The 19,367-nt window shown below is 44.7% G+C and overlaps 2 protein-coding genes across 12 annotated transcripts in view; one reads left to right on the forward strand and one right to left on the reverse strand.

Annotated features, from left to right (window-relative positions):
* crhr1 (corticotropin releasing hormone receptor 1) overlaps positions 1 to 3,482 on the reverse strand; it is a 68,422-nt gene extending 64,940 nt beyond the window's left edge. Inside the window, exon 1 of the mRNA XM_030407724.1 lies at positions 3,345 to 3,482. Within this exon, the coding sequence (XP_030263584.1) occupies positions 3,345 to 3,365 (21 nt within the window). The 5' untranslated portion in view covers positions 3,366 to 3,482. The remainder of the gene's footprint in view (positions 1 to 3,344) is intronic.
* Positions 3,483 to 3,537: 55 nt separating this feature from the next.
* On the forward strand, positions 3,538 to 19,156 carry LOC115575556 (aquaporin-1-like). 11 transcript variants are annotated; one of them, XM_030407731.1, is made up of 9 exons: positions 10,202 to 10,934; positions 11,093 to 11,099; positions 11,742 to 11,826; positions 14,572 to 14,944; positions 15,384 to 15,480; positions 17,626 to 18,092; positions 18,162 to 18,320; positions 18,534 to 18,614; positions 18,710 to 19,156. In XM_030407731.1, the coding sequence occupies exons 6-9, from the start codon at positions 17,634 to 17,636 to the stop codon at positions 18,866 to 18,868; spliced, it is 858 nt and encodes a 285-aa protein (XP_030263591.1). In that variant the 5' UTR covers positions 10,202 to 10,934; positions 11,093 to 11,099; positions 11,742 to 11,826; positions 14,572 to 14,944; positions 15,384 to 15,480; positions 17,626 to 17,633; the 3' UTR covers positions 18,869 to 19,156. The 11 variants fall into 11 exon arrangements, with proteins under 11 accessions (XP_030263587.1, XP_030263591.1, XP_030263589.1 ...); XM_030407729.1 differs by having other exon boundaries at positions 14,572 to 14,673; positions 14,818 to 15,480; XM_030407732.1 differs by having other exon boundaries at positions 14,572 to 14,673; positions 15,334 to 15,480.
* The last annotated feature ends 211 nt before the right edge of the window (positions 19,157 to 19,367 follow it).

Here is a 19,367-nt window from a genome sequence, read left to right on the forward strand (position 1 = left end):
ACTCTGACTTCAGCTCACCAGCTCAACATTCAAACAGGAAGCTGGATGTTTGGAAGGTGAATCAGCACTACAGCTCCCAGCATGCTTTGCAAGATGTTAGTCTGAAATTGAATTTGTTTAAACTGATATTAGTTTACATTCAGTCAAATCAGCTGACTGAGGGAAACTTAAAACTAGGGCTGAAACGATTCATCGAGCTACTCGATTAACTCGATTATAAAAATTCTTTGAGGCAAAAACTCTGCCTCGAAGCCTCGTTAAATTCCTATGACGCGCACTATATGCGCAGGGATCTGATTGTTCCACACGGACCGTTGTTCAGGAAGCACACCAGCGCGTCATACATTTTCAATTTAGCTGGCTGGCACAATTTAGCTCTGTATTTGTAGTGATGTCGTGATGCGGTTTGACTAGATATTGGGCCCTATCTTAACGATCTGAAACGCAAGTATCAAACGCAAAGCGCAAGTAGCTTTGTGGGCGGATCTCAGGCGCTGTTGCTATTATGCCGGCGGGATAAATGACTATTGCGCCCAACGCAAATCTTAAATGTGTTGGTCTGAAGTAGCTACATTATTCATAGGTGTGGTTTGGGTGTAACGTGCAATAAACCAATCAGAGCGTCATCTCACACTCCCTTTAAAAGCAGGCGCACTCGTTCCATGGCGCATTGCTATTATAATGGCGAATTTGCCAGGCGCACGCCAGGAGCGGTTCACAGCCGAGGATACCGACATTCTCGTCAGAGGGGAAAAAGAATGAGTTCTTCTGTTTAAATCTTTTCAACTTTTTTTTGTATGGTTTGCAAAAACGGGAACTGCTGAGAGAAGCAAAGTGTATGCACGTTGAGCACACGCTACATTATGGCCAAGCATGCTTCCTTAAAATAGCATCTGAATAAGCGCCACTGACGTTAGACTAGGTTTTTCCTGGTCTGTGGCGCAAGTGTTTTCTGAAACGGCAAAATAGCACCAGTGAACGTTTGCGCCGGAACACGCCTCCTCTTTTCGCTGAACCGCCCCAGGAGCGCAAAGTCATTCCCTAATTTAAGGACGTGCGTCTGCGGAGGGAAAATTCCAATGTGCGCCGAATGCAAAATAGGAATTACAAAAGCGCCAGTGTACAAAGTCAATTGCGCTGAGTGCAAGATAAAGCCCATGATGTTTAGCTTTGATGTTTTTAACCTCTTCAACCCGAGCTGCGCATGTTGCATTATACATGCGAGCATGCTAACCATGTAGCAACATATTAATGCAGCACACCAACTTAACGGGAAGAAGCTCGGCTAAACGCTCATGATAATCATTTTCACCTAATCGAAACTCAATTTCGACACCAAGCAACTAAAGGAGCACGTAGAAAAAACACGCTAATGGCGCATGTCCGAAAAATCGGCGTTAGCGATTACGCTACTTCATGCTAATGCTACATACAGCATGTAAGCTGGGACTCTACAAATTTCAACTGTATACGTCTCATCACTCTGCGCCCAAAACTCACTGAAACAGCCGCCGAAGAAGAGCAAAAATAAACATCACTTTATACAGACATGATCATGAATTACGTGCTACATTGGCTGTTTTGTGATTATAAACTTTGTTTGAGTGCATTACACCGCCTCCACCGGCTAATCCAATGTGTCTGTGTCACTTTGAAATGATTCCTGACAGTTCAGGATAAGTTTCAGTTCCAGGAGGACACGTATAATGTGGAGTAGGTAGGACTCTAGTCTTCCCACACGGTGTATTTGCCTCCTTGTGATTGGCGGATTAGTGTGATTATCATGGATTTGGGGACTGAAGACTGAAAAAGTCTTATTTATAATTTATTTATTTTATTTATTTATAATTGTTTTATAAACAAATCAATGGATATACTAGTTTGGTCTAGCTACCGGAACACACGGATGTCAACAAACAGGTAAGTAGCTGCTTGCACAAACACACTGTTTTAACTACTTTTTATTCAGTTTGAGTCATACACGCTACAGTGCTGTGTGCTAAGGTGTCTGCTGATGTTGCATAACTTTTGGTGTGAGATGTGGAGCATGTTAAGACGCTTAAAACACAGTGTGAAGTTCTGACCCCATGCTGTTAGCGTTCAATGCTAAGTCTCCGTTCACGGAGCTCTGTAATGGTTGGACCAAATGTTATCGCGTCTTCGGTGCTGGCAAGTCAAGGGTAGCTTGAGCAATGAAGCTGCATGTTTAAATCGACCGAAGTTCTCCTTTAAAGTTCAGATAAACTGAATGATGAAATCACCATGAAACGGAAACAAACTGCTTAAAGTTTAAAGCTGTGAAGACTAAACTGTGATCTCATTGGCTGATGAAGTGACAGACAGACTGTGATTGGCTGATGTCACAGGACTTGTCAGCCTACATGTTTGTTGCTGCTTGAGTTATGCTAAGCTAACACCATTGTTGTCGCCTCAGTGCATTAGTGTCATACATCACTGTCTTCAGCTAACATTAGCATTAGCATAAATGATCAGTTAGCACGATAGCTCGACCATCTCTCTCTCTCTCTCTCTCTGTAACTCAGTGTATGTGTCTCTCGACCCTCTCTCTCCTCATGTCGTTATTATTATTCTTCCTCTGAAACAGACTCAGTTGTGTATGTGTTCGAGAGGGTGTGAGTGTGTGTGTGTATGTGTGTTCTATATATAGAATGATGTACGCTTGTGAAAGGCTGCGCTCTCTCTCTCTCTCTCTGTAACTCATTGTGTATGTCTCTCGACCCTCGCTCTCTGATTTACCTCCAGATGTCTCACATGTGAAATGTGAACTTCAGTTGTTTGTGTGCAGACTCACCTGGTGCTCGGAGTCCTATATAATCTATATGATCCTATATTTATCATTATATGGATCATTAAAGATCATATATGACTCTGTGTGTGTGTGTGTGTGTGTGTTTGTGTGTTCAGTTGTCTTTGAACAGTCTTGAGTTAAGTTAAAAAAATTAACAGTCCTTGTTTTTACAGTTTTTATTTGAAGTTATTTAAAGACAGAAAACATTTTCATAATAATTACAGCGCTGTGTCTAATGATTATTTTATTGATATATTCTTATCTGTTGATAATTATATAAACGTGACGCGGTGACGTCATCGCGCCCAAAACAAAATAATTTTTGTTCTGACAATCTTTAATATTTCTCAATGAAGATGAAGAAAACACACACTCGGTGAAACACAGTTACACACAATTACACTCGCACACTCACACACACGCATAACTCTCACACATGGTAACCTACACACACACGCACAGTAACCCTCACACGCACGCACACACACAGTAACACTCGCACGCACGCACGCACACACAGTGCTCGCGCTCCTACCTGACTCAGGACTTTCTTCATCCTCTCTCATTCATCTCATCTCTAGCACCCAGCGGTCCCTCCGTCCACAGCCGTGTCCCTCACGGTCCGGCCCGGTTTAAGTCCTGCATCATGTCGGTCCGAGTCCGGACAGATCCACCGAACAGATTCACAACAGAGGAGAGCCGAGCGAGTCCAACACCACACCGGACCAGCGGACCGGAACAGAACACAGCAGGTCCTGGTCAGTCAGTCAGTCCGGGGCAGCACGACTCACTCCTGGTCCGGGACTTCACTGCGGGTCCACACCGGGGACAGTGACAGACGGGAGCAGCGCGTGCTGCCGGTGAGGAGAATGCTGCAGAGTGCCAGCCAATCAGAGAGTGAGGGAGGGAGGTCGTGTGTGTGTGTGTGTGTGTGTGTGTGTGTCACTTTTATTTCAAACACAAACACAAGATTGCCAATTTACACTGATCGCGTTGTGATCTTGTTGTCTTTGTGTTGTCATCAAGTTGCACACATCAGTAAAACATTGATCACTTTATTATAACAGAATAAACAGCAGCATCAACTGGAACAAACTGAGCATGCTCACATCTCTGAGTAACAAACCAACCAAACACACTCTAAAATGATTTAAAAACAAAACAAAAAGCAAAGTAGACGATTAAAATAAGTTAAAAAATCAAATAAAGTACGAGCACTAAATCAAGGTTGTTCACATTATTCTGTCCACAACCAAGAATACCCAGAATCCTCTGCTGTCAGCATTGTAGCGATTCAGGTACCTGAGTCAATGAAACCACAAATACATTCAAGGTGATGGAGGTGATGAAGATGGAAGTGATAGCGGTGGAGTTGATTAAGGTGATGAAGTTGATGGAGACGATACAGGTGGAGATGATGAACAGTGTTGTGGGTAACGCGTTACAAAGTAACGTTACAAAGGTTACAAAGGTTAACGTTACAAAGTAACGCGTTAGAGTACTCTAATTACTTTTTCCATGTAACGTGTAACGTAACGCGTTAGTTTCGTGCATCAAGCAATCAGTAACTTCGTTATTTTTTTTTAAAAGTAATCTGTTATTTTAAGAATTTCTCCGGATAAGGAAAGGAAAATCCCGACTGCAGCCTGCTTTTTGTCAGACAGCACTGTGCCACCTGCGGATGTGTCAGCGGAGGCGCAGCGCTGTGATGCGTCTGTGCCCTGCTGCTGACCTACGTTACCTGTGTGTGGACAGCTTTTGCTGGTATATATAGAAGAGTCTCCAGGACATACACGGAGCCGGTGACTATAGAAGAGTCTCCAGGACATACACGGAGCCAGTGACTATAGAGAAGAGTCTCCAGGACATACACGGAGCCGGTGACTATAGAGAAGAGTCTCCAGGACATACACGGAGCCGGTGACTCTAGAGAAGAGTCTCCAGGACATACACGGAGCCGGTGACTATAGAAGAGTCTCCAGGACATACACGGAGCCGGTGACTATAGAGAAGAGTCTCCAGGACATACACGGAGCCGGTGACTCTAGAGAAGAGTCTCCAGGACATACACGGAGCCGGTGACTATAGAAGAGTCTCCAGGACATACACGGAGCCGGTGACTCTAGAGAAGAGTCTCCAGGACATACACGGAGCCGGTGACTATAGAGAAGAGTCTCCAGGACATACACGGAGCCGGTGACTCTAGAGAAGAGTCTCCAGGACATACACGGAGCCGGTGACTATAGAAGAGTCTCCAGGACATACACGGAGCCGGTGACTCTAGAGAAGAGTCTCCAGGACATACACGGAGCCGGTGACTCTAGAAGAGTCTCCAGGACATACACGGAGCCGGTGACTATAGAGAAGAGTCTCCAGGACATACACGGAGCCGGTGACTATAGAAGAGTCTCCAGGACATACACGGAGCCGGTGACTCTAGAAGAGTCTCCAGGACATACACGGAGCCGGTGACTCTAGAGAAGAGTCTCCAGGACATACACGGAGCCGGTGACTCTAGAGAAGAGTCTCCAGGACATACACGGAGCCGGTGACTCTAGAAGAGTCTCCAGGACATACACGGAGCCGGTGACTCTAGAGAAGAGTCTCCAGGACATACACAGAGCCTGTTTTCTGTAGCCGATCCTGATTGAAATAAAGTTTTTGTCCTGCAGCTGCTGACCCACATACTGAAACATCCTGTATTGCATTCTGGGTAAAATGGACCACATTACAGACTGACTCACCCAAAGTTTAACATGCTGCGTAGATATGTACACACAAAAGCTCTGGAGAGTATGAAGAAAAAAACGGATTGGAAATCCATGCAAAAACCAAAAAAACATCAAGGTATCATATCAAACAAACAAAAACATGCCGCCATTGCAACTTTTATGCAGTTAGCATCAGGTGTGTGTGTGTGTGTGTGTGTGTGTGTGTGTGTGTGTGTGCACACGCACGTGTATCCCAAGAGTTTACGAGTTTTTGCAGCTTTTGTTGTGACCCACTTGGCTACTCGTGTAGCTGCAGAAGCCAAGCAGGTCAAGGAGAAAACTAGGTTTACTAGGTTTCAGTCCCTGTGTTTATTTTTTGACCATGCTGTCCCAGCTGACTCCTTTGAGAGCTTGGCTCATGGGTAGTCTGTGCAGAATGGGCTGCTTGTGAGAAAATGGACCCCTCCACTGACACTTTGATGGGGGAGCCATGGTTACAGGTTGTTGTGCCTGCCACTACTAACCATGCAGTGATGAAGACTGCTCATGACATGTTGGGGCATTCAGGGGTGAGAAAGACATGTGACCGCATTATGCATCATTTCTATTGGCCAAGGTTAAAGAGAGATGTTGCTGCTTACATAAAAACTTGCCACATCTGCCAGATGACTGGTAAGCCTAATCAAGTTATCAAGCCTGCACCTTTGCAGCCAATACCCGTGGAGGCTGGTCCTTTTGACCATTTACAGTTGGACTGTGTTGGGCAGTTGCCCACTTCTACATGTGGCTCTAGGTATTTGTTGACCATCATGTGCCAGGTGACACGTTACCCTTTTGCCTCTACTACGTTTCGTTACCCCCCAGGTCCATTGTAAAGGCTCTTTCCCAGTTCATCTGGGAGGAGGGTGAGTAGGGTGAGGAGGCTGAGTGAGGAGGCTGAGTACAGGGCCGTGGTGGACAACTTCGTCACATGGTGCGAGCTGAACCACCTGCAGCTCAACACAGCAAAAACCAAAGAGCTGGTGGTGGATCTGAGGAGAACCAGGACACCAGTGACCCCAGTTTCCATCCTGGGGCATAACGTGGACATCGTTGATCACTACAGATATCTGGGGGTGTTCATTGTCAATAAACTGGACTGGACTAAGAACACTGAAGTCCTCTACAAGAAGGGACAACTGCCTCTATTTTCTGAAGAGGCTCCGCTCCTTTAACATCTGCCGGACGATGCTGAGGAGGTTTTATGAGTCTGTGGTGGCCAGTGCTATTATGTTTGCTGTTGTGGGCTGGGGCAGCAGTCTGAGAGTAGCCGATGCCAACAGACTCAATAAACTGATCAGAAAGGCCAGTGACATTGTGGGGGTGGAGCTGGACTCTTTGACTGCAGCGTCAGACCGGAGGATGCTGTCGAAGGTGCGAGCGATACTGCAGTATGGCTCTCACCCTCTCCACAACGCTCTGGTCGAACAGAGGAGCACCTTCAGCCAAAGACGGATTACTCCTAAATGCACCACTGAGCGCCACAGGAAGTCAAATATATAAAAGACATTTTACTTACTTGAATCTGATGAATTTAGTCCAATGAAACAAAGCAATGTTGTCCGAAGGAAACCATGAGAGGTTGTGTGAGTTCATGGCCATGAGGCCGGACTTAAAAACAAATGTACTATCCAATAGCATCGTGAGACTGAACAATAGGACCCAATGACTATGTAAATGAGGTAAAAAACAAGACAAAATATAACAGATTGTTTTTTAGCGTGGCTAAAGGTAACATTGTAATATTACAACAGTGGGTCTTAGAGGATTAAGCCGTATCATGAGCGTTCTGATACACCTGCAGGTGGCGCAGTCGCACAACCTGTGGCCTTAAGTGATGATGTAATGTCTCCTGTCTCTCCTTTTGATCCTTCGGTGGCAGTGCAGGAACAGGAGGAGATCAGGGTTACTGACGACGGTGTTTTGCGTGCACTTCTTAATAACTCTGAGACCTTGAAGCAACTTCCACAGTTGTTACAACACTTGTCAGAGGACAAGCGAGGTGAGTTAATCAATTTGATTCAAGAGTTTCCAATGCTGTTTTCAGATACTCCAACTCAGACCCAGTTGTATCAGCCTGAAATAGATGTTGGTGATGTTTCCCTAGTCACACAGTGTTTTTATCGTGTTTCTAAGGAAAAACTTAAACACATTGACACAGAAGTACCTCCTTAACAATGGACTGGCCGAACCTTCTTCGTCAGCCTGGGCTTCGCCACGTTCCGATTCTGCATAGACTATCGAAAACTCAACCTGACATAATGAACCCTGACAGTTTTCCATTTCCGAGGATTGAAGACTGTGTAGACCAGGTGGGGGCTGCCAGGTTTGTTAGCAAGTTTGACCTCCTCAAGGCTTACAGGCAAGTGACTGGCAATGCACCGGCCACTTTTCAGCGCCTCATGAACACTGTTGTTGCTGGTCTGGAGGGCTGTGCGGTGTATTAAGGTGATGTGGTGGTCCATAGCAATAGCTGGGGGCACACTTGGACATTATTAGAGCTCTTTTCCATCGCCTTTCTGATGCCAAATTGACTATCAACCTCGCAAAGTGTGGGTTTGCGAGGGCGACAGTCACTTACTTGGGAAAGGTGGTGGGTCAAGGACAGGTGCATCCTGTTCGGGCTAAAACTTTGGCCATTGACCGGTACCCCTCACACACGAGGAAAAAAGAGCTTTTTGGGCATGTTCGATGTTTATGTCGATGGTGCTGTTTCTCTTGTGGTCTATTGTGATCATAACCCTTTGACATTACTGCAGTCACTCCAAAATGCGAACCAGTGGTTAATGCGCTGGACTCTATTTCTACACCCATTCAACTTAGAGATATGTCACATTAAAAGCTCAGACAATGTGATGGCTGATGCTTTGTCTCGTGCTCCGACGGATGGTGTTTCATGTTTATTAACTTATGCATCACTCTCTGTCTTCTTTGTTTTCCAGGGCCTGGATAACAGATGTTATGACAGTTGGGTTTTGGGTGTATATTTTTGTGTCCCTTTAATTACTTGGTTCACATTTGGTGATCTTGGTGAATTTGGTGTAATAAAAATAGGTGATTTTGGTATAATAGTTGTGGGCATAGTGACTTGTGATGGCCTACAAGCCTCTGGCTAAGGGGGAGGGTGTTACGGCCCCTTGGGCCTCTCATCCATGTTCTGCAGTAATGTGCTTATTTCTGTTCTCGCATCTTGTGGGCCTGGTCCCGTGTGTTCCTGAATGGGAATGTGCCAGCGCGCCAGTCTGCCAGCCGAGGACATAAAGTGGGCCTGGCCTTTTGAAATGAGTGGCGGATGCTTTGCTTTTTCTTTTTGTTCTGTTTGATGTTGAGATTGTTTTTTGGAACCCAAATGTTCGTTTCACTGAATTAAAACAACAGATGTGAATCTTTTGCAAAGTGTCTCCTGCTGTTTCTTTGTTACTCTGAGCTGGTAACACACACGCACACACGCACACACACACACAGACACACACACATACAATAGAAAAAACAAAAACAAAAACACACAGACATGAAAATACATGAACATATAATCAAAGATGAAGTCAATATTAATTTGTTTTTTTCTTTGTCAGATGTTTATGATGTGTTCTGTACTGATGGGAAACAACCTCATGTAACACTTTTTAATCTCTTTGTAGTTGTTTGAATCCGTTTGTAGTCATTTTTAATCAGTTTGTAGTTTTTAATCTCTTTGTGGTCATTTTAAATCTCTTTGTAGTCGTTTTAGTCTCTTTGTAGTCAATTTTAAACTGTTTCATGGGTTCATTATGTCAGGTGTTTTGTACTCATTTTTATCTAATTTGTTGTCATTTTTAATCAGTTTGTAGTTTTTAATATCTTTTGTAGTCGTTTTAATCTCTATGTAATTTATTTAAATCTCTTTGTAGTCATTTGAATCTTTTTGTAGGCATTTTAATCTCCTTGTAGTTGTTTTAATCTCCTTGTAGTTGTTTTAATCTCCTTGTAGTTGTTTTAATCTCTTTGCAGATGTTTTTCATCTTTTGTAGTCATTTTTAATATCTTTGTAGTCGTTTGAACCTCTTTGTATTTGTTTGAATCTTTTTGTAGTCGTTTTTAATCTCTTTTGTAGTAGTTATAATGTCTTTGTAGTCGTTTGACTCTCTTAGTAATTGTTTGAATCTCTTTGAAGTCTATTTAAATCTCTTTGTAGTTGTTTTAATCTTTTTTGTGTGTCAGTGAAAAGTATTCTGGGGCTGGAGTCGATCCAAGCTGACATTGTGTGACGGCAGGTACACCCTGGATAAGTTGCCAGTTCATCACAGGGCTCATATTCACACCTGCTAGTAACTCATGAAACTTTTTGCATGTCTTTGGATTGTGGGAGGAAGCCAGAGTACCCAGGGAAAAAAATGTCATCTTTACAAATATATGCCAATAGAATTTTATCTAGTTAGCATGTTAACAACATAAAATGTTCCTACAGTATGATGATCTGTCTACTCAACACACACACACACACACACACACACACACACACACACACACACACAGAGGAGAGGATGTGATGTGAAGAAGTAGAGTATTTATGTGATGTGTCTCTGCTCCTCTCTGGTGGACAGAATCTAGACTGCAGCTCAACAGAAAAAGTGACTTGTTTTTCAGAAATGATTAAATTAAATTAAAAGCATCTAAAAACATCACATAACGGCCGCTTAAAGGCTCAGGACCAGTTTTTAACGTTGGCAGCAGAATGTTTAGAGAATGGCATCAGCAGGGAGGTTTTACTGAGGTCATGTTCTTTTGAACTCTTGGAGAATCAGCCAGCTGCTCTCAGATGTTAATATCTAATAAAAATGTCAGACACACGGTGGTCTGCAGACAGACAGCAGGTCTGAACACATCCCTCACTGCCGGGCAGATTTGCGGTGATGTCATCAACATTCTGAGTTTTCGGCAGCAGTGTCCTGCAGAGCAACAAGATCATCTGAGCTACCAGAGAATCAGCTCCACCTGCTGGTGGATGTTTGGCGGAGATCTCTCACATGAGGTCAGAGTTCATCATCAGCCAATAGAAACACAGCTGTAAGACAGTGCTGTTACATTCAGATCAGTTATCAGAACATCAATATTTATTAATAACCTGCAACAGTTACATTTTGAGAGTCTCTCCTGTTATGACCCTAGGTCATTATTATTGTGTGTGTGTGTAGAGATGTGATGCTGCTCTGTCCCTCCTCCAAGTGTGTGAGCAGTCTGCTTTGAGTGTGTTCGGGATGATTGATAGCAGGTTGGATATGCTGATTGCTGCTGCTGGATTGGCCAGAGGCGGGAGAGGAGCCTTTTTAAACCACTGGCTGGCTGCACTCTTCCTCTCCAACCATTCTCCTTCTTCCAACTGGGACCAGTGCTAGGTTGATTAGGATTTCTGTGCTTGCATCTTGTGAAACCTTGTGTACTTGTTAGTCTGAGTATTTTTGTTAACTTGTGAAAAGAGATAATTGTATATGGTAGCCAGTAGGAGGGAGTAGCCTTTTCTTTAACCCTTTTTCTCCTGTTTTCCCCTTTTTAGGAGTTGGGTAAGAATCTTGTTTTTTGTTAATACTTTTGATTTGTATAGGGAAGGTAGGGAGTTAGATGATTTTTGTTTGTTGTTTTGGCCTGCACTCCCTCTGAAGCAAATAAAAAGCTACCTTTTTAAAAAGCTACCGTTCCTGTGACACTGGCCTTCTTGGGAGTGGGAAGAATGGGGAGCAGCACATCATGTTATGTCACTGATTCCCCTAGATGAGGGGCGTAACACTCCTTATTTGTCACTTCCTTTCTTTGTGTGTTTGCCACCCTTCCTCTGTGCTCAGGTGCGTTCCCTGGGTTCACTGTCAGGTGTGTTTCATGGGTTCATTATCTCAGGTGTGTTTCCTGGGTTCATTATGTCTGGTGTGTGTTTTTTTTTTTTTTTTATATACACTATTTTAAATTGGGAAATTCTTTTTTCCACTCACATTACACACAGGTGCGCACACACAAACACACATGCAGTGTAGAGGAGATGAGTGAAGGGGCAGCCACACATGCCACGGCGCCTAATGAGCAGTGTTAGGGGTCGGTGCCTTGCTCAAGGGCACCTCGGCAATGCCCAGGATGTGAACCAGCACTCTCCAACTGCCAGTCATCCACATCATTCTTTTTTTTTTTCTTGGTCCGGGTGGGACTTGAACCAGCGACCTTCAAGTCCCCAAGCCAAGTCCCTTATGGACTGAGCTATTGCAGCTTTTGCCGCCCCCCTTCGTGGGTTCATGATGTCAGGTGTGTTTCAGTGTCCTTTCTGTCTCTTTGTCACCTGGGGTCCGTTTCACAAAGCAGGTTCAACAAACTCTGAGTCCAACTCTGAACTCTGAGTTGATCTACTCTGAGATAGGAAACTCTGAGTTTTCGGTTCCAGAACAGCAGATTTGAGTTAGTTTGATCAACTCGGAGCAGTTTAACCTGGAGTTAAGCACGTGCACCACAAGTATAAAAAGACAGCATCAATGGAGCCCCGATTCGACGAGTCACTATGGCAACGGGAAAGAGGAGGGCTACGTTTTTCACCCCACTGGAATTGGAAATATTAATGCGCTCATACGGTGAGTTTGAGCACGTTTTTAGAAGGAAGTGTAAAACCGCTGCAGCAGCAAAAGAGAGGGAGACGGCGTGGGAGAACATTGGCGCTCGGGTCAGTGCGTAATTTTAAATGAAGTCCTTTGCAATCACAATAATATTACAGGGGGAAACTGCTTGAGTGGCAGCCTATTAATTTATTTCATTTAGGTGCAACCCTGGCTGAGAAGCGCACTTGGCTGCAGCTTAAGTTGAAACATAAAAACATTGTTCAAACAGGTAAGACCTCGGCATAATCTCATGGGGGAACCTCATTTTGATCATGTTTTACATTGTAAATATTAAGTGGCTGTTTGACTGTACAGTTGTTTTATCCCCAACATAATGCTGTTTTCACACACATAAATGTCTTCTCATCTATATCATGTTCTGTTAAATAATTAAGCCTATTTAAACTAACACAGACTTCTACTCAGCCAACAGAAAGAAAGCAGATGCCCGTACAACGGGTGGTGGCCCAGCACCGCCACCTCTAACAGAGGCAGAGGAGCTGAAAATGATAAAAATGGGTAGTAGCCGTTTCAGGGCGAGGCACACTTTTCTGACCGCTCTGCATACAGTTGCCTTGCTCAAGTGCTCTGCATCTCCGACGTTGTATAAATACGGAAGAGGATTAGGGCCACACATTAAAGTCAGAATTCTGACTTTTTTCTCAGAATTCTGAGATTAAAGTCAGAATTCTGACTTTAAAGTCAGAATTCTGAGATTAAAGTCAGAATTCTGACTATTTTCTCAGAATTCTGAGATTAAAGTCAGAATTCTGAGAAAAAAGTCAGAATTCTGACTTTAATCTCAGAATTCTGACTTTAAAGTCAGAATTCTGAGATTAAAGTCAGAATTCTGAGATTAAAGTCAGAATTCTGACTTTAAAGTCAGAATTCTGAGAATAAAGTCAGAAGTCTGCACATGTAAAAAAATTTTGAGTTCTGACTTTAATCTCAGAATTCTGAGAAAAAAGTCAGAATTCTGACTTTAATCTCAGAATTCTGACTTTAAAGTCAGAATTCTGAGATTAAAGTCAGAATTCTGACTTTAAAGTCAGAATTCTGAGAATAAAGTCAGAAGTCTGCACATGTAAAAAAATTTTGAGTTCTGACTTTAATCTCAGAATTCTGAGAAAAAAGTCAGAATTCTGACTTTAATCTCAGAATTCTGACTTTTTTCTCAGAATTCTGACTTTGAAGTCAGAACTACAAAAAAAATTCACATGTGGCCCTAATCCTCTTCCGTATATAAAAAACTCCCATTTGCAAAAAAAAAACGCAGCGCAACACACAATATCTGCTGGGATGTGAGAGCATGACTTCGGTTGGTAATGTTGGAAATGTAAGGACAGATCAGGTTGTGTATGTAAATGATGGACTGTGACGTGAAACGGTACCGCTCAAAAAGATAACTGTCTGGAAATGCAAGAACATCTATGCGCTGTCTGATAATCATCTCCCGACGAATATTTAATTCTCTGCGCAGTAATGCTGCACCTTCATCCACGGGATCATTATCAAAAGGACATGCCATGGTAGTGAAAATAGTCGCCACCTAATATAACTTCTAATGTAGGCCTACTGACTGATTTTTGCAATGATTTTCTCAAAAAAACAGACGGCAGAACTATACTATGCCAAAACTCGCCTGCTGACTGAATGAATGAGGAAATCAAATACCGTGTGTGGCTGAAAGAGGGCGGAGACAGAGAGAAACTCAAGGTTTGTTGAGAAAAACCTGGTCCCGACCAGGTTAGTTTCACAGAGTATGTTACCATGGTAACTGACCGAGAGCTTAAGTTACCTCTCTCTGTGAAACAGGCTGGAGTTACCCCTCTTTCTCTGGTTTGAGTTACCTCCCTTTGTGAAACGGAAAACTCAGAGTTTCCCTCATTTCAGGATTAACAGACTCAGAGTTTTCACTAAACCTGCTTTGTGAAACGGACCCCTGTTCTGTTTGCTGATCTTCCTCCTGCTCTGTACTTTGCTCAATTTTGTTTTGTTTTCTCGTTGTCAGTTTATTTGTCTTTGATTTTTCTCATTTAGAATCGTCAAATGTACTTTGCTAACATTGTTGTGAGGTCACAGCTGACATCATCACTCTGCAGATTTGTCTTCTGTCACTCTGGTTGTTGGGGGTCTTTTTGCTTCACAGTAGTTTTCAGTATCTTTGCTGTAATTTTTTTCTTTTTAATTGTTTTGGTTCCGTCATTTTGAGTCCCTTGATGGTTTGTTCAGAAAAACGAAATGAGAACATTTTCACTTTCAACTGAACTCGGTGTTGAAAACGTATTAATGAAAACAACAAAATGTACTTCATCTATTAATTGTGAAGATTTTGTTCCACTGTCGGTATCAGGAAGTACATTATTGTGTCATAATGTGTCTGTTTGTCTGTAACCTTCAGGTTAAAGGGACAGTTCACAATTGTCTATCCAAGATAGATAGATACTTTATTTATCCTGAGGGAAATTCAAGGACCCTGCGGTTGAGATGTCAGCATGTATAGGTCAGTACACACACACACACACACACAGTACTGTATTTCCGGTAACAGAGATAAGCTTGTGTGGAAGCAGACATCAATCTATATAATGTTACACACTGCTAATGGACTGTCTTTGTGTGTGTGTGTGTGTGTGTGCTTGCCAAGGATAACTCGGTCACCCTAACTCTACCTTCACACATCAACATATGTGCTGCTGTTTGTGTGTCTCGTACAATTTGAAACTGAAGAACCACAAACTGCTTTTCCTCTAACGACCACTTGAGGCTCCACAGTGAGTCAATAAGAATAACACACACACACACACACCCTTGGTGTCAGTTGTTTCCTGTCTGAAGGTCGTTCAGGACTCTGAGTGAAAGTAATGAAATGTGAGAAGACGTTAATGGAGGAAGAAACACACACACACACACACACACCCAGCTCTCAGGTTGCAGTGTGAAGGACAGTGAATGTTATTGACCTGTTCAAGATTCTTTCTGTCAGCTGAATGTAGGCTAACACACACACACACACACACACACACACACACACACACACTATTATCATTTTATCAATCTCATTATCTATTGATCCTCATCACTGGAACGATAAATCTTAAATGATGACGATCTTTAGAGCTGATCAGTGACTCTGCACACACACACACACACACACACACAGAGCTCTGTCTGTGTGTGTGTGCGTGTGTGTGTGTCTGTGTGTGTGTGTAGGGGCGTCCCAGCAGCCTCTCCGCAGCCTCTCCGCTCTATAAGAGACAGACAGGTGGATTTACCTGAAAACTGTGATCAGCGTTTGTAGGAGCGACAGGTAAGATGTGTTTGTTTGTTTGATCAATGCTACTCCATCATCAATTTAAAGATTGTTATAATATTTGGTATTCTTTATTGATCGACCATAGATTCAGCTGATATTTACAATTTAAGAACCAAACAAAGTTTTGAACATGTTGATTGTTTTGTGTTGTTGTGTATTTAGTCTGCTGATCAATAACACACACACATACACATGTGTTTGTTTACAAACACATGCAGATTAATTCACTCAAAATATTGTTAAAGAGAAAAAATGATTGTGTTTACGTTTTGCTCGACTACGACTTATAAAACACAAACATCAGCCTGTTGTCAATAAAGTTTTGACTTGATCGGTGCAGACTAACTGTGAACAATGATTTATTGATCAGCCTTTTGATCGCCTTCACATGATTCAGAACCAGATTTTTAAAACTGAGGCGATGGGGTGAAGTCGTGTTTCTCTCATATTTTACACTTTGTCGTTTTTTTATTTTTGTGAGTAAATAAACAGTTGCTGAGACTTTTATATTTAAACCGACAGATAATTAAGCAACAGTCTTTTATTTACTCATTTACTACACAAATATTAAGTTTTATCTGCTGCAAATGATGATTAACTGAGTCTGTGTGAAGTTAGTTCACCTCCTGACGTCTGACCCTCCTGACGTCTGACCCTCCTGACGTCTGACCCTCCTGACGTCTGACCCTCCTGACCTCTGACCCTCCTGACCTCTGATGTCTGACCCTCCTGACGTCTGACCCTCCTGAGCTCTGACGTCTGACCCTCCTGACGTCTGACCCTCCTGACCTCTGACGTCTGAACCTCCTGACCTCTGACCCTCCTGACGTCTGAACCTCCTGACTTCTGACCCTCCTGACCTCTGAACCTCCTGACGTCTGACCCTCCTGACGTCTGAACCTCCTGACCTCTGACGTCTGACCCTCCTGACGTCTGACCCTCCTGACTTCTGACCCTCCTGACGTCTGACCCTCCTGACGTCTGACCCTCCTGACGTCTGAACCTCCTGACGTCTGAACCTCCTGACGTCTGACCCTCCTGACCTCTGAACCTCCTGACCTCTGACGTCTGACCCTCCTGACGTCTGAACCTCCTGACGTCTGAACCTCCTGACGTCTGAACCTCCTGACGTCTGACCTTCCTGACCTCTGAACCTCCTGACCTCTGACGTCTGACCCTCCTGACGTCTGACCCTCCTGACCTCTGACGTCTGACCCTCCTGACCTCTGACGTCTGACCCTCCTGACGTCTGACCCTCCTGACCTCTGACGTCTGAACCTCCTGACCTCTGACCCTCCTGACGTCTGAACCTCCTGACGTCTGAACCTCCTGACGTCTGAACCTCCTGACGTCTGACCCTCCTGACCTCTGAACCTCCTGACCTCTGACGTCTGACCCTCCTGACGTCTGACCCTCCTGACGTCTGAACCTCCTGACGTCTGAACCTCCTGACGTCTGACCCTCCTGACCTCTGAACCTCCTGACCTCTGACCTCTGACCCTCCTGACCTCTGACCCTCCTGACCTCTGGACCTCCTGACGTCTGACCCTCCTGACCTCTGACCCTCCTGACCTCTGACCCTCCTGACCTCTGACCCTCCTGACGTCTGAACCTCCTGACCTCTGACCCTCCTGACCTCTGAACCTCCTGACCTCTGAACCTCCTGATGTCTGAACCTCCTGACGTCTGACCCTCCTGACCTCTGAACCTCCTGACGTCTGAACCTCCTGACGTCTGACCCTCCTGACGTCTGAACCTCCTGACCTCTGAACCTCCTGATGTCTGAACCTCCTGACGTCTGACCCTCCTGACCTCTGAACCTCCTGACGTCTGAACCTCCTGACGTCTGACCCTCCTGACCTCTGAACCTCCTGACCTCTGAACCTCCTGATGTCTGAACCTCCTGACGTCTGACCCTCCTGACCTCTGAACCTCCTGACGTCTGAACCTCCTGACGTCTGACCCTCCTGACCTCTGACCCTCCTGACCTCTGACCTCTGACCCTTCTGACCTCTGACCCTTCTGACCTCTGAGCCTCTGAGCCTCGGGCCTCTCAGTCTCTGAGTGAGGCATTGAACCCTCAGAATTCTGAATGAAAGAAGAGGTATTTGCCGTGTTTTTGTCTTTTGATGACTCCAGGTGTGACAATGCTCGTCTCTCGTTACCTGCGTCTGATCCTGAAGGACATCTGCACTCATTCCTGCTTACATCACTTCCTGCTGGAGTTCTTAGGCACCGCCCTCTTCCTGTCTGCCAGCCTATCGGCTGTCCTGATGCTGCCACTGGCTGCTGGAAAACCTGGACGGGATCTGATGTCTGCGGGGAACCAGAGCGACCTGAGCCACCCGGCTCCTCCCCTCTCACCTGTCTCACCTGCCGGTCCATTCCAGGTGGCGCTGGTGTTCGGGCTTTCCATTGCCATGGCAGCAGTCTCAGTTGGCGGGGATGTTCACATCAACCCGTCAGTAACCATAGCGATGGCTCTGACCCTGAGGCTCCGCCTGTGGAGGGCAGCGCTGTATGTGATTGGTCAGCTGTTAGGGGGTGTTGCCTCAGCTTCACTGCTGCTGGGACTGAGCCGAGACTTGACACCTGTCCTCAACCAGGTGAGCTTCATGCAGAACATGATGAACAGCCAATCAGTGAGCAGGATGGCCTCATCATTTTCTTTTCAGGTTTCCTCCGGGGTCCACCTCCACCAGGCGGTCGCCCTGGAGACATTGGCGACCCTCCAGCTGGTACTTGTTGTCTTGGCGACAGTCAGCATCCCTCTGCCAGGCATGGCGTCTCCTCTGCTCATCGGTCTGGCCGTCAGTCTGGGTCACCTGGTGGCTGTAAGTTTTGTTTGCTTTTAAAGATTTCTTTTCAAATTTAAACATTGAATATTTAAAGTTTTATATTTTAAAAAAGTGACTTTTGTTTTAAATCCTCATGACTCATCCTTCAGGTGAAGCTCCACCCCCAACGCTGTGACCAAACACCTGAATATACGTCATAATACAGCATCATAAATAAAATACCTACCCATCTCTCTGTCCCTCTCTCAGGTGAGAGCAACAGGTTGTGGAATGAACCCGGCCCGGTCGTTTGGTCCTGCTGTCATCACGCTCAACTTCAACAACCACTGGGTCAGCATGCACACACACACACACACACACACACACACACACACACACACAGTGTCTCCCTCAGGCTGCGTCCTGATTGGTTTCTTCCTCGGCAGGTGTTCTGGGCGGGGCCTGTTCTGGGAGCGTGTCTTGCTGCTGGCCTTAACAACCTGTTGTTACGCCCGCGACGCTCTGGAAACTGGTGGGCGGAGCTAAAACAACTGTATTTGTTAACAGACAAACAGCAGCCGGTGGCGCTGTCACCCCTGCAGTAACAGAGATGGTGTGTGTGTGTGTGTGTGTGTGAAGCAGTCGATCAGTGTACAGTGGCTGTGGTTTGACCTGTGTTGACCGCTGTGTTGTGAGGCTGACTGACACTGTGCTGAATCACTTCCTGTTGGTACTGATCCGTCTGAAGGAAGTGGAGATGCCCTGACAGCAGCTTGACTTGATGTTCAGCTTCTCTTTCTGGAACTACTTCTTACTTTTGTATTCTTCAGTTTGTGTGATGTGACAAACAGCTGAAATAAAGCTGGAGTGTATTTTGTACATCTCCAACCAAAGCACATGACTCCGCTCCTCTCTGAGCTCATTTGACTGTCACCTCAGGTAAGAATGTGATTCTGTGATTGGCCGACAGTGGATGATTCTAACTTCATATATTAACAAGAAGCTGAAGCTCAATTGATTGATGATCAGTGTTCAGAACTGAGTCAGTTGTAATTAATAAAACATGCAGTTCTTTAAACAGTTGTTGGGGTTTAAAGGAGGTCT

Source organism: Sparus aurata, chromosome 23, assembly GCF_900880675.1.
Source record: "Sparus aurata chromosome 23, fSpaAur1.1, whole genome shotgun sequence".
Lineage (NCBI taxonomy): Eukaryota > Metazoa > Chordata > Actinopteri > Spariformes > Sparidae > Sparus > Sparus aurata.

Coding starts and splice junctions, on each gene's coding strand:
- LOC115575556 (XM_030407725.1), top strand. CDS start 17,616: ATGACTCCAGGTGTGACAATGCTCGTCTCTCGTTACCTGCGTCTGATC. Junction 18,093..18,161: donor TGACACCTGTCCTCAACCAG/GTGAGCTTCATG, acceptor TTTTCTTTTCAG/GTTTCCTCCGGGGTCCACCT. Junction 18,321..18,533: donor GTCTGGGTCACCTGGTGGCT/GTAAGTTTTGTT, acceptor TCCCTCTCTCAG/GTGAGAGCAACAGGTTGTGG.